This window comes from Cupressus sempervirens, chromosome 6 (assembly GCF_028749045.1).
Source record: "Cupressus sempervirens isolate cs-2001-9-10 chromosome 6, ASM2874904v1, whole genome shotgun sequence".
Taxonomy (NCBI): domain Eukaryota; kingdom Viridiplantae; phylum Streptophyta; class Pinopsida; order Cupressales; family Cupressaceae; genus Cupressus; species Cupressus sempervirens.
Genome location: NC_143123.1, coordinates 251,800,970 through 251,825,665, shown reverse-complemented (window position 1 = coordinate 251,825,665; position 24,696 = coordinate 251,800,970). Strand labels below are relative to the sequence as shown.

The following is a 24,696-nucleotide window of genomic DNA, read 5'->3' as shown; positions in this document are numbered from 1 at the left end:
GTAGTAAAGACATATTTGATTAGTGAGAGATACATGAAGATTAAGTGATGAGTGAAAGGGGCAATAGTTGTTGTCAAACAAATGTAATTTTTCATAACTAAAGGCATGACCCTTTCATAAAGGCATTACTGAATGAAAGGGTGTGACTCCCTACACTCAAAGAAAATATTAAGGAGGAGAAGGTTGGATTTGAAGAAAAAATTAAAACAAAGGTGAAATCAATTGGGACAATAATATGTTATTCTCAAAGGTAATCGTGAAAAGTAGTATTATACTTCACAAGATAGTTAAGTCCTACAGTAGAATGGACCATGCTAAATCATACAAAGGAAAGGGATAAGTCTTGTGGTGAAATGGGCCATGCTACATTATATGTCCTATGGTGGAATGGGCATGAGCTACATCATACAATAGCAAGGGAATAAGGCTTGCAATTGAATGGGCCATCCTTTATCATGGCAAGAGACCTATGGTTGGGCATGAGTTGCGTCATACAAAGGCAAGGGATAAGACCTTCAGTGGTATGTGCATGAGTTACATCATATAGACACACTATTTGAGAATGTTTTGACAAAGAAATACCTCTTCCTAAAGGTCGAAACCACAAGGAGTGTTTTATGAAATGCGTCAAGAATGAGTCTTGATTGCACCTAACCCCTCGATTGACACGAGTAAAAAAAAAGAAAAAAAAAGAAACTAAACCCAAACAAAGAGACTTGACTCAAAGAAAACTAACACCTAACTAAAAAAACTAAAAAAAAACTAAGAAAAAACAAAAACAAAACAAAAACAAAACAAAAACCTTTATACAAAAAACCTTGAATAATAAGAATGTGGGGTGGTTATCAATAGATTTCTCATTATGTGCAATAGCAATGTACCACCCCATATCGTTCTAAAAAATGCTAACTTGTCTTTGTACTCAAGAAAAATAAAATTTGGACAATATTGGTTCAAATTCCGAGCACAAATCACACAAAATCAGAAGTTGTGGTAACTCTCCATGACCATGATTAATCCAGAAACAAGTTCTCTTACCTTTAGCATCATATTTAAATTGAAAATTATCAAACTGAGAGGGATAATGGAAATATATCACCTGATCTAGCGAGTCTCCCACCATAGGGGTACACTCAAACATTGTAATCTCTCCTTCTGGTGGTCTTATCTCATGGTACACAATTCCACGCGCACATGGAAACACTTTAGGTTCCTTCGGACTAGAAAAATCAATCACCAACCTTCCTTTCAAATTACAGGATTCACTACTATCATTGATGAAGATGTTTTCTGCCTCATATCCCAAAGAAGCCTGTTCAAAATCATATTTTCCCTCCATTGCATCTCCCAAGCTAACAAGAAATCAGGACAACTTTCTTTTGAATGGAACCCAAATGGATGGATTCTACATGACTCAATTATTGCATGGTTTGATATATGTGTAGAATACTCACAAATAGACATTTGTTCAGTCAAGCTCGAGACCAAATTGAGAACTCTATCCATCTCTTCTAATGACAAATCTTGTTTTGAGGGAGGTATCTTATCATTATCCAATGGGCAATCAATATCACAATAGGAAGAATTGGTATTTTCATCTTGATGACTTTCTGATTCAAAAATCTCACCAACCTCGGGATCATCTACATTTCCTTACTTTTTGCAACTTATGGAGTTTTGGAATTTCAAAATTTGCTGTGTCTTCAAAATTTCTTGGCATATCCACACTTATTGAAACATCAATACTTGGAAGAATTTCTTTATTGAACGAGAACACAAACTCCTCTTGATCACCTTCATCATTTTGTCCTCTTGCAGATTTATCACATGATTCAAACACCATTGCATTAAACTGCAAAGGTTGTTCCTCCATGATTTGGGGAGTCTGATCCGAAACATCATTGTTCCCATATCCACTTTCACTTGGACTCATACCTGCAATACCATTATTCTCCTTGTTGATGTTACTATAAAGGCTGAAATTTCCGCTCTGATTTTGAAAATAATTGTTTTGGGCAGCAAGTTGTCTTGGATGATTGCCTTGGTTTCTTGAGGAATTCAACTTTTTTTTGATGAGTTCATTAGATAAAAGAGACATCATCTCCTTCATGGCCTTAAACTCTCTAGTCATATTGTTTTCTGCTTCAACAGATGCAGCTGCCTTCTGCTCAAAGAAAGCAGTCTTTTGAGACTCATATCTTGAATATGTAATCGTTGGCATTGGAGCAGCAGTAACCTACTTCGTGAATGCAATAGCCTCTTTGAAGACCTTTTCAATGGTATCAATGTCTCTGGGTGGGAGCCTTTAGAAAAATAGAAGTTAATAAATCCATTGTTCCAAAATAGATCTGGATGGCAGCCTCTTGCAGTTCAATGTATGGAAACTCCATTCTTTGATACATCCTATAGAAGCGATGATTAAACTGTGAAATAGTCTCATGGGGATCCCTCTTAATTGAGATGAATTGATAATGTAGGATAGCTGGATCGATATAGATCTTCAATTGTTCTAGAAACTTGCTCTCAAAAGAGTTCCAATCCCTTATTGATGCTAGTGAAATATTGAGGTATCAATTGAATTCTGTATCCCCAAAGCGTAAGGAAAAAGGTGGCATACCACGTCCATATGTTGAATCTGGTTTCGATTACAAATTTCCTTGAAATCTGTTTAAAATGATCTTCTGCTGTTCGTGATTCTCCATAGATGAACTGTGGGCAAAACTTTTCAGGATTTTTGGGCAAGTCATGCAATGGTCCAATTAGGTTCAAAGGTGAACTTTGGGCATCGAAGAAAGACATGGTGCATAATGATGGGAATGTGTGAAGTAGAATGTAGAGCGGATGATGATTATGGAATATGTAAAGCAAATGGGTGGAGTTCTTGGTATCTCTTTATCACTGTGATGCTTGTGAAAGTGATTGAGTTCTAGGAACTTGTGTTTATTTTGGAAAAACGCACCTTTGAAGAAGCACACTTTCTCAAAACAGCGCACCTATGCACCTTATGAAAATTCATAGACAAAATTTTTTTTAATTTTTTATTTTAAAAAAATTTTCTTTGAAAATTGTAGAATTTTTAAACAGTAACTTTGGTTTTTTGAGCTGAATGGTTCTTAGGCCCTCCTTCTAGCGCCACTTCTGTTGAGTTGTCATTTTGCACGATGCTTAACGATAGGAATCCTTTCGAACTGCTCTTTTGAAAAGCTAATTTGGGATCAACTCCAAGGTTTCGGGTGATCTTGGGACCTATTGGAATCCGCTTAGTTGAAGATAAATGTGTTTGTTCACAAAGAGGCCTTTGTTGGTTCGAACCAATTTCGGATCAAATGGTCAATTTGCTTGCTGTTTCAAAATTGACCACAAAAGAGATATGTTTTTGGAATTTTCTGTTTTTAAACGAATGCAATCTAACAATGCAACTATATGAATTCCTAATTTAACCAAGGGGTTAGTAAAGCAAATAATGAAGATAGGGTAACAAGAAATTTAAGCAAATAACATGAAAAGTAAAATCCTAACGGACATAAGCCATAGAAACAACACGTTTGCAAGTTAAGCTTTTGAAAAGATTGGTAGGTAACCAATGAAAATAGGAGCAACGCTTCCTTAATTCCACTGATGTAATCATCGATGGGAATTCAGTAACCGTAAGATGTTTCACTTTTCATCAAATCGCAAGGCCACGAAAAATGCATCATGTGAGATGAAAAGCTATGTAGGAACAAGATGGGTGATCTCTTCACGAACTAAGTACGTCAGCGAAATTTGTAGACCCATAGCAAACACCAGAATTAAAAAAATTGCACAACCAGGATAATGTAATAAAACTATTGGCTCAATTACATTCCATGAACATACATTCACAAAATATAACACACTTAGGCAAGAATCACTACACTCCAAATGCGAGCACCAAAAACATATATTATTGCATGAAAAAAATGGCAGCCTGGAATACATATGACATTCCTGAATTTATAAGAAATCTTCTTTTCAATTTCTGTTGAGAGTGAGAGATATCTTTATGCAAACATATGCTTCTAAACTAATAAAACAAATCTACTTATGTACAAACTGACTCTCTAACAGGTGCTAAGTAGGATTGCATCCTTATTTATATCATTAAAAGGATGAATGAGCCTTTACATGTCTTAAAACAAAGAAAACATGAGAAATTAAGAAGAAGAAAGTCTTTAGATGATGTAGGAGTCTTTGGAGATGCCAATAATAGAAGTTCCATCTTCACTGGGTGTTTGTAGAAGTTAAACTGCCATCAGAATGTGTTTCTGATGTATGGAAAGCTCTAAATTTGGAACTGGCAGTTAACTGTTGGCGCAGCTATGAATTCCTTAAAAACTTCTGGCACACCTTAGGAGAAGCACACCAACTAGCGCACCTGTGCCCCTGCACACTTTGGGAGAAATTTATGCAAGGTGCTTAATTCACCAAAAAATCAAAGTTCTCGATTTTGAAAACGGTTGTTGGGTTTTGCTCAAATGGGGTTTTAGATCACTTTTGTGTACTTATTTTGCCCTTTTTTAATGATTTATACCCTCTTTATAGCCAAACACTTTCATACATTTGAGCTCCTTCTGCTTCTTCTATCTAAAATCCCAAGGCACTCGTGACTCCTTTGAAGGTGAAGGTTACCGGCTAAGGTGAGATCTCTATTGCTTCTGATAATGAAGATGCTATGAAAATTTGTGCGCTTGCGCATTATGCGCCACACCTTCGTGTTATGCGCACTTCGTGCACTGTGAAGTCCATTCTTTGATTTCTTTTTTTGATTGTCCGATCCTTCCCAGTCAGAGACTAGGCGATCCAGATTATCCAAAACGATCAAATGTTTAAAACTTTTATATATCTTTTTTAACAAGCTTCTCTAGGTCCTTTTAATTGGCTTTTTCAGAGGTCTTCTACTCAAAATTTTAAGTTGAAACTTTCATTAGTCCCTAAAATTGGGCAGCCAAAGGCTCGCTGTTTTAGGGACTGAAATTAGATTTTTAGTTCTTTCCAACAGTGTAAACGGTTTTGAATTCCGAGTTCTAAGTCAAGAGTTATGACCCCGATAAGTTAAGGATGCCTTTTTTTACCTACACAAAGAAGCAAAGATTAGTCTGAAGAGTTAAAAATATAACCCAAAACAAACCCTTATTGTGACAAAAATATGACCTAGAAGTTCCGACTCTCAAAAACATCAAAAAACTTAATTCTAATCCTAAAAAGCAAAAAAGAACACACTTGGTGCACCTTTGAGGTGTGCTAGGTGTGTTTTTTTCCCTTATACAAACTTTAAAAAATGAAAGTACGCACTTAGTGCACCTCATGGGGTGCGTTAAGTGCACACCTTTTTTCTATAGCAATGTATCATTAATGAAGGTGCGCAGTTGCGCACCCTAGATAGGTGCGCAATTGCGCACCTTTAACTAGGTGTAGTTTTTAAAGTTCTTTAGGTTTTTAAGATTAATGCAAAAAAAGGTGCACAGCTGCGCACCTTTCACTTAGGTGTTGTTTAATGTTTTGTGTGCAGGTGGAGCGAAGCAACGCCCCTCAGGAGGTGCGGTGATGCAAGAGATTGGAGCGAGATGAGAAAAGTGATGAGGGAAGAAGCGGGGGTTTGGCGCTTAGCGCACCTCTTGGAGGTGCGCAACTGTGCACTTCTAAGAGGGAAGTGCTTTCCCCCATGTATCTTAGGTAACTTAGTGCGCTAGCACACCTGGTGAGGTGCGCTAGTTCGCTAGTGCGCATCTTTATATGCAAAAAGAATGACTTTTCTCCTTCAGAACACAGTTTTCGGGAATCTGGGTTTTTGGGTAGAGACCCCGACTTAGGTAAAAACACTGTGCAAATCCTAAAAAGACTCAGACCCTAGACTAGGGATTTGGAAAGCTAAAAAATAAAGTAGGGGGTCCCCATTTTTATGTGAAATAGGGCGTGCATTGTGAAACCACAACACGGAGGAAGATAAGCTAAAGATTACATTTGTTGTTGAAGATGGTGTATATGCCTATAATAGGATGTCGTTTGGGCTGTGCAATGCACCAACCATGTTCTAAAGAATCATACTACACATTTTTGACGATATGATGGTAGGAAACTTCAAAGCTTTCTTGGATGATTGGTGCGTCTACAATGGGAAGGAGCACCATCTCAAAAATTTTGGTGAATGCATGGATAGATGTCAAAGAGCAAGGCTGGCCTTGAATCTGAAAAAAATGCAGATTTATGGTTCCACAAAGGAAACTTCTTGGTCATATTGTATGCAAGGAAGGATTGAAGACAAACCTTGACAAGATTAGGATCATTCTAGATATGGAGGTTCCATCAGGTGTAATGAGTGTCAAATCCTTCTTGGGGCATGTAGGGTACTATAGGAGGTTTATAAAAGGATTTGTGGAAGTATTTTACCCCTAGAAAAGATAACACGGAAAGGAGAACGATTTTGTTGGGAGGAAGAACAGGAGGGAGCCTTCCAAGAATTAAAGAAGAGACTAGTAGGAACCCTGATCCTCGAATACCCTGACTAGAATAAAAAATTCCATGTCCACGTGGACACATCCAACTATGCAATAGGCGCTACTTTGGCACAAGCTGGGAAAGAAGGACTAGGTAATCCTATCTACTTTGGGAGAAGGTTGCTATCAAAGACGGAACAAAACTACGGTACCACGGAAAGGGAAGCTTTAGGCATGCTCTATGTAGTACAAAAGTTTAGAGATTACTTATTAGTTACTCACTTTACATTTTTTGTTGATCACGAAGCACTTATGTATTTGGTAAACAAGCCTATGATTCAAGGAAGAGTGAGTAGGTAGTTAATTTTTTTGCAAAAATTCACATTCAAAATCATAGCTCAGCCAGGAAAAAGTCATGTAATTGCAGATTAGTTATCAAGAACCAAGTCAGGAGAAGTCCCTGGAAGTGGTGTGAATGAAGACTTTCCTGATGCCCACCTATTTCAAATTGTCGTACTACCCCACTGGTACGACAAGATCGGCAGTATCTGTCAACTACTACCTTTTTGAGGGAAATGCCTGAAGCAGAAAGGAGAAAGATTGCACTTAAAAGCATAATGTTTCAGTTAATTGAGGAATTGTTATATAAGATGAGGCTAGATGAGGTATTAAGGAGATGTGTTATGGAGGAAGAAATTCCAGGTGTCCTAAAAGAATCTCATGAAGGGTTGGCAAGGGGCCACATGGGACCTGATGCAACAACTAGAAAAGTATTGTTAGTGCAGCTCTAGTGGCCTATATTGTATGTTGATGCTTGGGAATGGGTGTTGAGTTGTGACACATGTCAGAGAGTGGGAAAGCCCTTAAAAGGGACTTCATGCCATTGTTTCCATCACAACCACAAGAATTTTTTAAGCATTGGGGACTGGACTTCGTGGGGCCCTTGCCTGTAAGCTGTAACCACAAGTGCAAGAATATAGTAGTAGCAATAGAATATCTTACAAAAGGGCCAAAGAACAGGCGTTTCTAGACAATATGGCTCTGAGTACAAATAGTAACCAGATTCGGTATCCCACTACAGTTGACAAGTGATAGAGGAGTACATTTTGTCAATCACACAATAAAAGTAATGATTAGTGAGTACAAAATCTTTGATTTGTTTTCCAGTCTGTACTATCCTAGGGAAAAGGTCAAGCAGAAGCTACAAATAAAATCTTGGTGACCACCTTGGACAAAACTTGTGAAGTCGAAAAAGCAGATTGGGAGGAAAAGCTTCCTGTAGTTGTATGGGCATACCAAACTACCTACAAAGTGACCACTAGGCAAACTCCTTTTCAACTAATCTATGATCAAGAAGCTGTAATGCCTATAGAGTACGTAGTACCTAGTTTAAGAATAGTAGTGGCGCATAGGCTGGGAGATGTGGAGAGCCTAAGAGAAAGATTCAATACCCTCATAAAGCTGGATGAAATAAGGTCCATAGGTCAATGGGCGATGGAAGTAGCACAAAGGAGGAGAAAATTTTGGCACGACAAACTTTTAAGGAGAATAAATTTCAAGTTGGGACAATTAGTACTCAAGTTTAATGGAAAAAATGAAATAAAGTCGGGCAAGTTCCAAGTATGCTAGTTGGGCCCATACAAAGTGGTTGAGGTAAAAAGAAACGGTGCAATAAGCTTGTCAACCTTGGACAGCAAACTTTTGAAGGATCCGGTTAATGGGTCTAAATTGAAGCCTTACAAGAAGAGAGAGGAGCTAGTTATGGCCTATGCCTTAGAAATGGACAAAAGTGACACACAAGCAAAAGTTGAAAAAATAAAAAAAGTCAAAAAAATAAATAATAAATGCAAGCTCAAAGGAAAGAAAAAAAGAAACCAAATGTAAAGATGGGATAAATAATGAAGCCGACCTTTATAAAAGGCAAGGATACCTCTCACCCATAACACTTAGCGGAGAAATCATCACATGCATATGGGTCAGTTTGGAAGAAAGCACGATATTCGTATAGAAGTCTATCGTACCAAGCATGAAGTCGGCTCCAACCATTCTTGCCGTATGCCCAACTCCTGTCACTATTGCTGTACGGTATACTCCATTCATTTCTCACGTACGACATATTGCTTCTGCCATATCTCCTGTCGTACAACGTACTCCGGTCACTCCTACTGTATGACATATTGCTTTTCCCGTATGACCTTCCTGCGTATGAACTACCTTTACTATACGACCTGCTTGTGTATGTACTACCATTACGATATAGCTTGCTTGGGAGATCACTTTTGTATGAGATGTCCCTGCTGTACGACCAATTCCAATTGTATGACTGTTCGTATAGTTTTCTCCAGTCACCACAACCGTATGACCTATCCTTGCCATCATCACTGTACTTGTTAAGACCCTATAGTCCATTCTTTCTATCAGCGTATGAAAGGGTGGAGATGGAGGTTGTACACGAAGCATTGAACAAGGAGGACCACGTTAAGGGCATGTTGGTGGAAGTTACATTTCTACCATCGGTAGGAGGACCACCATAGACAAAAGTATCTGAATATGCCCAAATTCACTCCCATAGCTTATGTACTACTATCCATAAAGAGGAAGGAGTTCAGGAAGGCAACTATATGGTGGAAAGTGAGGTTGGCCGTACATTTGGGAAGGCCAAGGAGAGTGAACATATAGAGGGGGAAGGTAGTGGATCTCGGCAACAGATTCTACATTGGGGAACTACCAGACTTTCACTTCTAGGAGTAGCGCAACCAATTCCCTCAAATCAACAGGCCCGTACTAAGGTGATAGATCTTAGATGCCAAAAATAGTGTGCACACTAGGTGAGGCTGCAGACACCGTTGGGTACAGAGATAGTCCATCCTGTTGCTTTGGTAGTGCAACCTATAGGCCAAATAAACACTTAGAAGGAGAAGCCAATAGACACTACAATTGTCGAGGCTATGTCGAGTGACGACACAGTCCTGGAGGAGGTTGACAAGTTGCTTGAGGAAGAGGGAATGGTCTCTCCACCGTCACCTACTCCTCTGGAGATAGAAGATGAAAATCCCACAGAAATAGAGAGTGAGAGAGCAAGACCGGATACAACATTTTCCTTTGAAGGAAAGGCTGCTATGTTTCTCCAAGAATTGCAAGCTTTGGAGCATTCCACCAAAGAAGTGATCTTGCAAGCTAAAACGCAGAATATGGGGGCCATGGTCAAGGTAGTGGAATCATTGGCAACATTTATGCAGTAGGGTTGTTATAAGGATTGAGAGTTGCTTCAGCAGAGTGGATATACACAAGAAGAAATAGCTATGGAATGGGTCAAATTTTACACTATTCCTCTTGTCCCGGAGTGACCAACACTCATCCAAACCTTTGCAGACATGGAAATTTCATTTTAGAAGACATACTTAGAACTTCAGCAAGGAAAAAACTTGGTGCAATGGTGGGCTAAGGAATGGGAGATTGAAAAGGCTATTCTCGTAGAAGAGTGGCGGGCTAAAAAGGCAACCCTAGAGGGAAACCAGAATATGGAAAAGGCTGCCCTGGAAGGCAAAATCACAATAGTAGAAGCAGAAAAGATGGATGCCTTGCAAGTTTTGCAAGGAGTTCGGGCTAAACAGAAAGCGGTGGAGCTAGAACTCCAACGATTCCGTGGAACCCCGAGTACAGAGATGTCTTCCCAACCCCCTTCTTGAAGTCAAGTTTTGTTCTAGTGTTATTTGGTGGTCATCTGGAAGATGACTTCTTTTTTGGAGGGGATAGTTGTAGTACATAATAAATAAATATTGTATTTAGCACTTGTTAAGCTTGAGTGGGTTGGGTAGTTAGGTAGTGAGGGAATGCGTTGATTGGCTTTCCTAACCAACCGACCCTAGACTTTGGAATATTGATAATGTACTTATGATGTTTTGGTATGAATAAAGTAAGCATTTCCTCGCCATTTGGGTATTGTGGTAATGTTACTCAAATTTTGCACGTGTACAATTTGAGTATGAAGACAAGGAAAATACATGAATGCCATTCAAACATAGAAAATGTCCTTGTATTATTCATTTTCAAATATACAATTTTCATGTTTACAAAGTATGAAATGAATGGAAAAGTGCTGGAAATGAAATATCTCACACAAACCGTGAGTATAACTCACTATGCTACATTTCTTTCATAAGGAAATACATGAATAGATACATATGAATGAAAGAAATAAAGAGTAAAGATAACTAGTCATTGCCTGTTGCTTTGATTGGTTATGCACTCTTTCCCTGGCGCAATAGGATCCAGCTCCGAACTCCATGATCTTCAGCATCTGCAAAAAACATGAAAGCAACTGATGTTAGATCCTGAAGGATCTAAGCAATGACTACCTATCTCTACGACTACATACTCTATCTGTCTATGCATTTCGTCATGAAATAAAAGCAAGCAATGATATTGAAATCTAGTGCTGAAGGAAATAAAATCATTTATGAGTGTAACGAGCCCGTGCTCGAACCTCATGAAGGATAGCCTAAATATCACATGAAATTCAGAGTATTCTAATAGTTAGGAGAACATCATTTCAGCATGCAGAGACAATGAGTATTCAGATGACTCTCAGCATCTAAAGTTTCTTGTAACAATTTACAAATAAATAAGACAGTAAAAGAAACTATCTCTGATATTGGTGCAATGAAGGGAATTAGTTATCTATTGGAAAGTGAATTACTAAGAAATATACAAAACCGAGTATTCCTTCATTTAAATTTGGACCAGCACATTTCAGAAGCAGCTGAGCAGTATCAAAGAAAATAAATATCTTCAACAATGAAATAAATAGTTCTAAGGAAAGCTTGCTCTAATTGTAACAGCACTTCTAAAATCACAGAGTTTCAAAAAATTCTGATTAAGGATTAAAGGCAAGTTGCAATATTAGTAACTATGTGGCTCCTAATATTGAAAGTTCTGAGGATAGAAGAGCCATCCAAAACGGGGACTAGTTTTATTTCATGTCCATGATCATACATGAGTCAGAAATGGCATAGTATAAGCAGAAAACAGACCTTCGTTTAGTCCAAGAAATGCTCTGCCTTCTTGCCAACAGGGAGAGATCTTAATCAAATGCCTTTCAACAGCGAGAAAAATGACAAGTTGCTATTATCAGTAACTAAATTTGAAATGTGCTCAAGAAGCTGTTATAAAATCTAAATAATTGATTCTAAGAAGATAAAATAGTATGAACCATGGAATGACAGCAATAAGGCATCATAGTTAGCTCTGGAAGCTTTGGCTAAAATGAGAACCGGTAATCTGATGTGGACTTTGACGTGCAGCTGGATAATGATTGAAGACCCATGAAGGGTAAAGTCCAATATTATAAAAGTTGATCTAAATAAGGTAGCCACATGTTATTTAAGGAATACATGATTTAATGAAACAATCCACATACAGATATTCTCACATTAAAGGTCTTTATGTTTTGGTAAAGAAGCAATAACTTAGTAAGAGTTTCCAACAAGCTATCATTGAAGATAGAAATCAGAGTTCCATAAGAAGTGATATTTCCAATGGTAACTCCGAAAAGCATACTACACAGATAGCAATATGAAAAAGGTAAGAAAGAGGCACATGGTATCTCAAATGAAATTGGAAATGCATGCTACAGGAGTTCTACAATTGCATATAAAGATTCTCTGTGACCAGGACAGAGTTATTGTTTTGGGATTGGGATTGAGTCACGTAGCTGTGAAAAAGCTTGTTAAGTTGCCATTGACTTATACTCAAACAGCAGCGTGACCATACTGCACAAGCCTTCGCTGACCCATGTTTTATAAGTGTGAACTTTCAGGAAAAAGACTATCAGAAATGATAACAGCAATTTGTTGTAATGACAGTGACTCTTAACCTGCAAGTTCATTCAAAACATGCAACTGGAATAACTACATACAACAGCATAAGGGTTCAAAGAATCATCAAAAGGAAAAGTAAAGCAAAGTGCTGTTACAACTACAGTGAAACCTAGTTCGGGTTTTGAAAATAAATCCAACTTAATACATAAATGAAAATTTTATCAAATGTTCATAGCAATGGCTTTACTATTTGGCTGTATAAAACCGAAAGTAAGAGATGATGTTCATCGTGTTTCCAGCTAGCAAAAGAAAAAAATGAAGAAGCAAACCCAGAATGATGTTACTCATGTTACTAATGTTTGCTGTTTTACTATTATGAAGTCCACGAGTTGGAACAAGAAAACTTCTCAACATGAAGCTTTTAGCAAATGCATAAGAAACCCATCTAGGTTTTTTTTTTAAAAGCAAGGACTTCAACACTTTTCCATGGCAAATTCAACTTATTGTGCATGAAACAAGACAGAATAAATATGACTGGACTGTATTTATACATCAGTTACAGCAAGGAGCCCAATCACAGCAAGATAGAAAAGGAAAAGGAAAAATGGCTTCATGGAAAACATACAGCAAACAAGAATACGCTTCAAAACTCTTCCACACGGCGGATTAAAGAAGGGAAAGATCATATAATAGTAGCGGCCATACCTCCAAAGCCGACTATTGTGAAGGAAATCTAGTCTAATGCCGACCCTGCAAGCTTCCACAAACCCTCATTCCTCCATTCGAAAACTCCAGAATGAACAAAATGAGACAACTTTGGCTTTCTTCAATGTGTTATATCCTTTACCAAATTGAACTAATGTTTGAAATCAGCGGATATATCATGGGATATTTTATCCCTTTCTTTTTTACAAAGAGTTTTGTTAATGGACGGGTTATGTCTGTTGTTTTTGCATAAATTTGTATATTTCTTATAAGAAATAATATTAGTATAGCCTTTAATATTATTTCTTATTCTTTAAATGCAAAAAACAATAAGAGGAAAGTTTTTATTTTATTTTCTTTCCCTTTTGCATAAGTATTATTGTAAAAGGAAAATATTCAAATGATATTCTTATAAGTCATTTGATATTTTTCTATTTTATGCAAAAGAAAATGAGTCATCATTTTTCCTCATCATGGTCTTTAAGTCTGATAGCAGTTGGGAACCTTTAGAGCAGAAATAGGCTTTATGGGTCGAATTTGACCTTATCATATCAATTAAATGACATTTGTTAACTGTTAAGGCCTATTTTAGAGATCTTTTAAGTGAGTCATAGGGTGCTTTATGACTGGATGGAGCTTTTGAAGCAAAAGATCATTATTTCAGAAGGTTCTAAGCTCTGATTTGGAGGCTATCTTTCTGCATACGACCCAAGGAGTTGGGCATTGTACTTATGGAGTTTTTGAAACTCATTTAGGGAGTTCTGATTTTATGATAGAGTTTTTGAGACCTCTTTTTGAGTCCTGAGCTTTATTACAGGGTCTGTAATGCAAGATTTTGGAGATATAATACCAGTAACAGCACTGTGATCATGTTTTGTGGAGTTAAGTGTTAAAGCCTTTTCCTTTCTGCAAATTCTGTGTGCATCTTTGAATGATTTGATGTATTAATTTGTGAATGTTTCATTGTTCTTTGTCTTTTCTGTCTCATTCCAGCACCTTTTTGTAGAAAAGTAAGTTTGCTTGTAGGTTATGATATGTGTTTATAGGTGAAATTAATCAAAGTGAGGTATTTGTTTCCTCCTTTTTGTAGTTTCAGTACTGAAACTTTATCCTAAATCCTTTTGTGCAAGCCTTTACAGGAAACTGTGTTTTATGTATGTTTCATAGAGCTATATAATCCTCTCTATTACATGTGTGTTATGTCTTCATAGTAACTTCTAGTGTATCACCTCCTTAGTTTAAACTTAAGGTTTTAGGTTTGTTTTTTTCAGTCATTTCTTACCTTTTCCCTGCAAGTTTTTATTGAGTTTTAGAGTTTTTCACTGAAGAATCCAATAGGAGCCGGCCTAGAATCCGGAGGTTTCATTTCATTAGCTAGTCTCACACAGTGAAATGACTCCCATGTTAAGTAAGAGTTACTGAACATTACCAGTTCAGTAGGGTGCAAATCCTGAAACTTAATAGGTAATAAGGTATGTTCTATGTTATTTCTCTATACGTATCTTATTATTCTGTGAATTTGGGTCATATTTCCATTCTACAGACATGCAGTTCATTTTTAAGCCTTATGGATTGAGTTGAGACATCACAATTGTTTATAGTACTATTCACGAATTGAAAGATGATTAACCTTTATGGATGCTATTGTCCTCACACATTGTTAATTTTTCATATTTTTCCCATAGAAATCCAACTGTTACTCTAGTTGTCATGGCTCCAATTAAGAAGGAATGCATTTAGTAACATCACTCGCATTATTAGTAAGACAAAATGGTAGAGGTAGAGCCAACTATAATTCTTGGGTTGGGAGTGCATCCAACCATCTCTCTTTCATGCTATTGATATTGACAAGTGGTCTATCTCTTTCCCATCATCAGTAGTAATTGTACAACCACTTATCTTGAATATTAATTACTATTAAATGATCACTTGTTTGTAGTAATTGTATGGCTAGTCTGTAGTGACTATATGTCTTTGGAGGGGCTTTGTTGGTGATCGTCTTTGTCTATGTTGGATGTGAGTTGTACAATTCTACGTGAGATGTGAGTTGCACAATTGATCAAATTGAGATTTCTGGGTGAGGGAGATACTCCACTCATTTTTCTTTCGTACTATAGATATTTTCGAGCAGATTGTATCTTTCCCTTACTAGTTAGTTGATACATATCCAAAGAATGTGTAATGTCCTCCTTCCTAAAATACAATTTAATAATGGAAAATACAATTTATAAATAATAAATCTATCTAATATTAATATAATAATTATTGCTAATGATAGATTATTTATTAATATAAATATAAATAATAAATTGAAAATAGTTATTGATATAAATAATAATATATGATTGAGATAATATTCAAACAATATCAGGATGCTAACAGCAAACAAAGACATGATCTATTATAAATCAACTTTTGATAATAAGCAATACCAAGTTGACTGATCATATTAATAAAAATCACTAACGATATAATATTCAGCAGGTTGAAATACACAAGACCACAATTATCGACAATACCTGCAAAGGAAATCATACTAACCAAGGATATAATGACTTGGTGATATATATAGTATCAAAATTTGGTTATAAAGGAACATATATATAATTTTGCGTATAGGAACAAATGTGTATAGCAGACATATATTGTGTTAGCATTATGTAGAGTTTGTGGGCATACATTAACATGCATATGAGACACTAAGTCTACATGTTACTAATTATATGATGACTCTGCAAAGTATTGCAGGTTCTTATTGGACTTGATAATATTAATATTCTTTTATTTATTGCTCAATACTCCTAAAGTCTAGCAAGCATATTATAATGACTTTCACATACACTTGAAGGCACGCTTAAGGTAGACCATAGTAGCATTATAAGCATTAATACAATTGGCGTTGAGGCATAGCAGAGTCAATCATGAAGACATTGATTAGTAAAGACTAACCATTAATGATAGTTGTCCCAAAGTGGCGCAATTAAAATAAGCAATCATGTAGAGACATCAGACACATCTCTTGGAACACAACTCATCATTCTTTGCAAAGAAATATAGTCATTCGATCTGATCATTCCAGGATCATGGGAATAGAAAAGGGAATATGGAATAGGAGACATGTTAGCAGTAAGAAAGGAATATAAAGGAAAATGATCTGATATCTTTAGACTATTGATTTGGAAATGATATAATATACTAATTACTCTTCACAAGGAAGAGATAAGGAAAGAACAAAATCATTTGCAATGTTGGTAAGTATTGTGTGACAACAAACAATGTTGTAACACATCTTTGCTATTATTAATGATTTACATAAGGATATATCTGAATCCTAGTAATGATAAAGAACCCTTAGAGGGCCATATATATATATATATATAATATCAGAATTATAAATTAGTTATATTATACATGCACATACAAGACCTTTCACTAAGTTAATCTGAGTACGGAGGACAGAGGTTTCCAAGGAGGGGCTTGTCCAAACCCAAGAAACGACTATCTGTCCCAAGATAGGGCAGGGGTCAGTGTCTTGGAGGCCTTCAGGGGAAGTTCCAAAAATAAGATATGGGCTTGGACCTTTAAACTTTGAGGGAGCCCGTTGTACTTGGTCTCGAGGGAGCTGAATTAGTAATAAGGTTGGATATGAGTGTTAACAAATATACATATAACTTATTCTAATTAAATAAATAAATAGTTCTTTTCATTTCAAATGTCTTATATCTCTTAGCTTGTGACGTAAATACCAAGTTTGTGTTAATTTGCTAATAACTAAGACTAAACCTAATCAGAGGACATTACACTATGTTAGTGATTGTATGGCCACTTGTAGTGATAATTGTACAACCATTCATTTGGAATGCCAATCAATAACAGTAGGCCACTTATTTGTATTAAATATTTGGATAGTGCATAGTGACTATATGGCCTACGGGCTGCTTGCTCTGGCTATGATAGAAATGTGTCGTACAATTGGTCCAATACCCATTTATTGGAATTGATTTGGCTTTGCTAATTTTTTAGCATGCTCAAATTTTTGGTCCTATACACAAGAATGATACAATGGCGTGTTAGGTTGGGTGCATCAAATAACTAGAATTTGTCTTTAAACCCTAGGGAGTGTAATGACATCTATCCCAAAGGAGCTTGATTGGAGATTAAGGGAATTAAATAGTCACTTTGTTGCTAGAGTAAATAACCAATCATGATACATGTACTTAGATCGCAACTTTCTGTAGGGAAGGGTTATGTTCCATTAGTGCCAATCTAATCACCTTGATGCTAGATGAGAAGCACTTCCTCATTGGTAGAAAATGGAGGGAAAAAGAATCCAAGTTTAAGAAGCATAAAGATTTCATGCATCGAAAAGAACAAAATAATAAGGCTCTCATCATTTTGTTAATGTTTTGTAGCTTTAGTTGGATAAACCTATGAGTAATTATATATGAGATGTATTGTGTTTACTATATATAAGGTTATATATATATATATATATTTGTTATTATATTAATTATATAATCAATGAAATAGACTTGTTCTTAACATAAACAGAAAGAGATTGTTGTATTTGAAAAGCACATAGAAGTCACAAACAATGTTATTTCATCTACAACAATCATTTGCATTTTTACATGGTATCAGAGTAGATACAAACTCTTGGAACAAGAGATTTTAGAGAAAATAATATCCATTTGATATTATGTAATGAACCGATGCCCTCCTTGGTATCTGGAGATTGTCCAAAATCATAGGTGATAGGAAAACTGAACCGGCCATACGAAATGGTGAGAGGCTTGATGGCCGTACGGGAGGATAAACTAATAGCCGTATGGTGAAATCCTCCTGTTGTCAACAATGTTAAGTAATAGCTTGTGTATCTCGTGTACGGATCCGTACAGACTAAGGAACAAAGAATGCAAACACAGGAAGTCTGTACGGTGGCCACAGGAGGTCGTACGATTGTTCTAGAGAGGCTGTACGGATTCCAAATAAGCAGTACGGTTATGACCCAATGACAGTACGGGAGATAAGTTTTAATGTACGGTGCTAAGTGTGGCTATTAGGCTGTACGTGGAATGGAAACAGCCATACGGAGATGTTTGCCGTACGGGGGAATTTGAATGTCGTACAGTTATCTTAGAGGTCGTACAGGAATAAGCCATACAAGGAGGAAAATAAACCATACAATGATGTAGATGAAAAAAATGAGGGATAAGTGACCGAACAGTGACAGGCGTGAAGGTGTACGGCAAGGAAAAGTACAGAGGGGTTCGACGGTGAGATACAATGAGTGGAAACAACACAATTGCACTAATTAAGGACAATCACAGGAAATATTAGATAGTATCAGAAACCATAATATGAATATCATGTGTCGAAAGATGATGCTTCGATTTGCCAGACCTGAGCGAAGTATTGTTAGCCGACTGGATGGGTCCGGCGGTGTTCCTGTAGCTGACGGTTTCAAGTTGTTGAAAATGAGTTACAGATGATGCCAAAGGAAAGGGGATGCATATGTGGTTGCCAGAAAGAGTGCAGAATCGACAGAAAATGACAAAAATGGTGTGTTCCGTGCATTTCTGTATGGGTTGCGGAGTGCTAATTTGGTCTTGGCGGCGAGGGGCGCTACCCCTCGACCTTGCCCTGTACTGCGACAGGGAGCGCACCCGGGGCGCTGCCCCAGGACCCCGCGAGGGCGCTGCCCCTCGACCCTGCCGGGGGCGTTGCCCCCTGGACCCCCAGTCGTGGCGGATATCAGTTGTGGGAGTCTGACCAGTTGAGAAGAGTTGAAGTTGCTGCAGGCATGGACTTTCTATTTGCCAGAGGCAGTGGGAGCAGGTGTTGGCTGTAAGGCTGTCTTGGTGAATGCGTAGAGAGCTCGGGAGGAGCTGATCATCTAGTTGGAGGCAGTGTAGCGACACTGGGCTCAGGGTGCCGAGGAATTGGAAACATAGAAAGCAGCAAAGGTGGCTATCAAGGTCAGCTTAAGGAGATAGTATTGTGTTAGCAGAGGCTACAGATGTAACAGAACGAAGGTGACAGTGATGTGTCGGAAGCAAATTTCTCTGTTGTAGTCACTCTGTAAATATATTTTTTGCTAATTTGTCTCAGATATTTTGTCAATCGTCAGGAGACGACTTTTCTTTTTGGGGGGGATGGTGTTAGCCGACTGGATGGGTCCGGCGGTGTTCCTGTAGCCGACGGTCCGGCGATGTTTCTATAGCCGACGGTCCGGCGGTGTTCTTGTAGCCGACGGTCCGGCGGTGTTCCTGTAGCCGATGGTCCGGCGGTGTTTCTGTAGCCGACGGTCTGGCGGTGTTTCGGTATTCCGTAGCCGACGGTCCGACGGTAAATAGTTTGTAACGGATAGAATAATTGTGGCCGACGGACTCTTTCGGGAAGGTTCGGCAGTAGTATTTATATCCCGTCTGGGATCATTGTAAAGCATTAATCATCCATCTAATTTTGCGAATAATAATATAATGACTGCTATTTTGCTATTATTGTCTGTAAGTGTTGACTTCTTTACCTGTACGGTAAACATTTGGCGCCGTTGCCGGGGAATTTGGAAGGTGGGAGGAATGAAGATTAATGCCAAATCAGCTTATCAAGGATCGGAATAAGGCAAAGGGAAAAGATGGAATCCGTATTGCGCATGAGAATTTAATTCTAGCACAGCAAGCTGAACGCCGACAAAGATTTCAGAGGATTGCCGACGGAAACCGAAGTGCGGAGGAATTGTTGGAGGAGACTCGGCAGCGGGTGGAATTGGTGGAAGAAGCACAGGAGGAGTTCTTGAATTTGTGTTCGCCGAGGGAAGAAAATTCAGACGGGAGAGCATCAACTCGCACGGCTCGCAGTGCCGACGGAGCACGAGCTAGAGTGACCTCTTCGTCCAGGATAGACTTCTGCGGGAAACAATTTCGGAGGATCCTCCGTCTTCACCAAGGGTTGCAGCTGTCGACACCTCCGGTGTAGGAGCGCAGACCGCCGGTGTGGGAGTTCAGACTGCCGGTGTGGGAGTGCCGACTGCCGGTGTGGGAGTGCAGACCACCGGTGTGGGAGTCCAGACTGCCGGTGTAGGAGTGCCGACCTCCAGAGTTATGGCAGGACCCAAAGAAAAATTACCGAAATTTGAAGGCGATGGTACAGCCGACCCCCTCTGACATTGTAAGACATGTGAGACGATCTGGTGGGCAAATGGAATCACAAATGCTGATGAATGGGCCAGGCAATTTCCGGCAACCTTACGGGGTGTCGCGATTGATTGGTTTTCGGATATGGATCCGCAGAAGCTGGGTACATGGGATAACATTAAAAAGGAGTTCTTGGCAGAGTTTAAACTCTTGCGGGATGATAATGAAATTGTAGCGGAAATTTTCAATACCAAGCAAGGGAAGCACGAAACTGTTCGTGTTTACGCCAGGAGATTGAAAGACTTAATAAACAAAATGGAAAGCAAGCCAGCGGACGGATTGCAGAAAAGGTGGTTTGTGGATGGCCTACGCTCGAAACTGCGGAGGAAAATGAAAATTGTGCCACCGTCATCATATGTCGATGCTTACAATAGAGCCCTCGACCTTGAAAGTGCACAGAAGACAAAGAAGAAGAAAACCAGCTCCTCTGACTCTGATGATGATGAATCCGCTCAGGATGATAGCAGCGATGACGAAGGTAGTAACAAAAAGGTTCGTGCCTTACAGGAGGATATGGTTCGAATGATGAAGGAATTTAAAAATATGCAAAAAGAGCCCAAAGGTAATGAATTGTGGTGCACGGAATGTAAGACCAACGGTCATACTAAAGGATCGTGTCCGAAGAACCAATTCTGTGACATCTGTCAGATCATGGGCCATTTGACAAAGGACTGTCCCTTTAACATGAAGACAAGAGGATCTCCGCAGGTGTTTCTCACACAGGAGGCTTCCCCGTCGGGTAGTAGCTCGGGTTCCTGAGAGAATTCTCCAACCTGCAGCAATACTTCCAGCCATATGCTCTTTTGTTGTTTTCCTCTGCGATTGCTTTTACACGCTAATTGAAAGGCTTGAATGTTAAATGGCTTGGAAGCCGTGGGCAGAAATTTGGATGCCAAAAGCTAGGAAAAAGGGGTGCCGAATCATGTTTAAACTCATAGCCGACTCTCTACTTTGCCTCATTGTTCTGAATTCCATGGTGAATGAAATCAATATGTATGCAAATAAAAACAGATTGAGTACTATTTCTAACTGAGCAAGAAAATTCAATGAATCCTGTCGTGAATGAAAGGAAGGCCAGAGATATGATTGATTTCCAATACATGACAAAGGTTCCATATAAATAAATTAAATGTCCTTACGGCTTCCATCAGTTACAAGAAAACTCTTGCAAAAACCAAAATGAACATCCAGATTCCAAATATTAAATTGACTAAAAAGAAAAGAATAAGAAGTTGGAAAGAATTGAAAAATTAAAATTCAAAGATTATATAATAATACAATTATTATAATCTGAACATTATTATAAAGTACAACTATTAAAATTATTAAATGATAATGGTGCCAAATCATGGTTATATTTAGATGAACATTTATAAACAATTATTAAAAATACTACAACAAAAGATAATTTAAAATCCTTTAAGACGCGTTTTATTAATTATTTTATTATTTTAATTACATTTTTTTTTAATAACTCAATTATTTTAATTAAACTATTTATTAAAATAACTCATGCGATTCCATAGATGTATTTTGTTCTAAGTCGCTAGAGTCTGCCCAGTGATGGTGACGCCCTGCCTAATTCTTTTCTGACAATGTTTCCACCTCTTCGGCATGCTCCCTGCAAGAATTTTCTCCATAGTTAAATTATAAATTATATAACCATAAATAATCATAACAGTTAACCTTCCATCCTAATTCCATGAATTCGCGATTAATGATCAACTAACATGTTATCTGCACTTGAAATCATAATGACCAACTAACTTACCATTTCGCCAGATTATATCAAATTAAACTGCCAATTGACTTCATGTGAACCTCAACGTCTATATTCCAAGCTAGGTCAAAAATTGGGATGTAACAACTCGTATCAAGGGTGTTGATTTGCAAATAAGAAAATAAGATTGGTACACTAGGCATGCTACCAAATATTGTGCAAGAATCATCTTATGACAGTAGCTCTAAATAAGTTTTGAGATAGGATTCATTAGTCATCTCATATTCATCTTAGATAAAGTGAAACTCTTAAAGTGAATATTTTTGATGATTAAGATTATGAAGTATCCTACTATATTAAGAGAGAATCTAACAATTTCATTAGAGACAACCTTGGACAAAGAGAGGGAGTAGATAGAAGATATGCTTCAGTCAAACTTTTGATGATATTGGTTGTATTGATTTAGTGGGAGTAGACCTTGTTGAGATGGATTCCTCAGTGATCAAAAACTATAGCAGTTAAAGGAGTATGATTCATGGGATAAAGTTTCATGTGTATAGGTTGGAAGGCCTTAGGCTATCATGATACCTATTGAACTAGGGAAGCATAACACGACTTGCATCCACGAGGTTAGAAGGATGATAATAGATTTAGGAGTCTGACACTTCATCAGAGTCAACCTTGTACTAAGAGGTTAGAAAAATTGATATCAGACTTAAGGAATTTTGATACTTTATTAGTAACCTTGAAAAGGAGGTCAAAAGGTTAGTGTTTCTTTGTGAAGAAGAATCTCCAAGGGCAATCCCTTGAATTGTATTCTTGTTTATAAGAGATGAGATTGAGGTGAAAACTTTATTCTCTAATATGTTTAATGGTGGATGTCATGACAACACCACATGACAGTATCTATGGTGACTTCATGTGAACCTTTAATGTCATGTGTCTATGGGCCTGTCTCCTGTGTACATCATGAGGAGGTGACGACTTTGAAATGATTCTCACTTGTACTTGCAAAAGTTATTGAAAGATGACAATCTTACAATAACTTAAATCATGATATACATTTTTGTGAATGTTGAAATAGATCATGAAAGGCCTTATCTTGTAATCAACAACTAAGTGTTAGATGTTATTAAATTGATTGTCTATAAATTGTTTGTATAGATATATGTTAGGTATTTGGTGAATATCTGGCCTTGATATTCTGATAGGCCATTACTGCATTGAGTACTTGGTGAATATCATTTAGTTGATATTCTATTACTCAGAGTACTTGGTGAATATCACTAAATTGATGTTTTGATAGGTCAATACTCATGTTACTTAATATGATATCAAAAGTGTATTTGGTGAATGTCATATGTTGACATTCTGATAGGCCAATGCCCATATGATATTATATAATGGAAGTCTTCTAATCAAAGCCCTTGATGTGTGATTTATAAATATTACCAATGGTTAATATTTATCATATGTTTATCCTTCCTAGCTAAGAGGGAGTGTTAATGTTTTATAGCTTTAGTTGGCTAATCCTATGAATAATTATATATGAGATATAATGTGTTTATTATATATAAGGTTATATATATATTTGTTATTATATTAATTATATAATTAATGAATAGACATGTCCCTTAAAGGGACATGTCTCTTCGTAGACTTTTTCTTAATATAAATGGAAAGAGATTGTTGTATTTGAAAAGCACATAGAAATCACAAACGATGTATTTCATCTACAGCAATCATTTGCATTTTAACACATTTGATGTTGTCGTTAGAGATAAACAACACAAAGTACATGAGTTACTTAATGCTTGCTCATTCTAATTTTTTGGAGTAGAAGGATCAAAAATACACAAAATAGGAAGCAAAAGCAATGATTTTGACTAGATATCCATTTATCTTCTGCTTTTGGAGGGACAAGGACATTGGTGGGAGTAAGCTTAAGGCCCTTTAGGCCTCCCAATATACCAAAGGGAAGACAGATAGAGTAATTGATACATCTTAAACATCTTAAGGCACACAAATCATGATGACTTAGGGCAACTGTGCGCAGAACTACTTCAACCATTGAGCAAGATTTGAAGTATCCTGTCAAACAGGGGCCAGCCTTCTTGGGTCAGAGACATCACAATGAGTTAAGAAGATAAGGAGGGGATTTTTGTAGCTTAGAAGATCTTGCAACTGCTTGAACTTGCTTTTTAATATTGTGTTGAGAGTACAAGCACTTCACATATTGAGCCACATATAGAATCTTGATTTTATCTGGAATAATTGACAGTAAATCTGAGAATCATGTTATGCTAAATATATTTATCATTGTTTCACATCATCGTTTTAGTTTCATCTAAATTAAATTGGTTGTTTATCTGTTCTGGATGGTCCTTATTGTTGCAGAGATGTTGGAAGAAAGGTAGCCAAGCTTATAGCATTGGCATTGAACCTGGATGTGAATTTCTTTAATGAGCCAGGGATGCTTGATGAACCAATTGCTGTTCTGCGTCTATTGCATTATGCTAGTAGGTTCTCTTTGACTCTTGTTCTTGTGAATTGAGATGGGCTGTCAGGATTCAGTACACTGGGAAAGAAATATGTTTTTGTGATGAATCATGACTATATGTTGTCACAGGTGAAGCATCCAACCCAGAGCTGGGCATATATGGTGCTGGTGCTCATACGGATTATGGATTGATAACTCTACTAGCAACAGATGATGTGTCAGGTCTCCAAGTAAGCATTTCTTCTTGGTCAGTAATTTTCGAATACTTTCTCTTTTAGATTAAATATCAAAATCTTTCTTA

The 24,696-nt window shown here is 37.5% G+C and overlaps 1 protein-coding gene across 2 annotated transcripts in view; it reads left to right on the top strand.

The window, feature by feature from the left end:
• Positions 1-24,696, top strand: part of LOC149552192 (azadirone synthase LFS-like) — a 326,324-nt gene that overhangs the window by 92,589 nt on the left and 209,039 nt on the right. For both annotated transcript variants that reach the window (XM_089787692.1, XM_089787693.1), the window contains exons 5-6: positions 24,293-24,414; positions 24,525-24,625. In XM_089787692.1, coding sequence (XP_089643818.1) covers positions 24,293-24,414; positions 24,525-24,625 — 223 coding nt within the window. The remainder of the gene's footprint in view (positions 1-24,292; positions 24,415-24,524; positions 24,626-24,696) is intronic.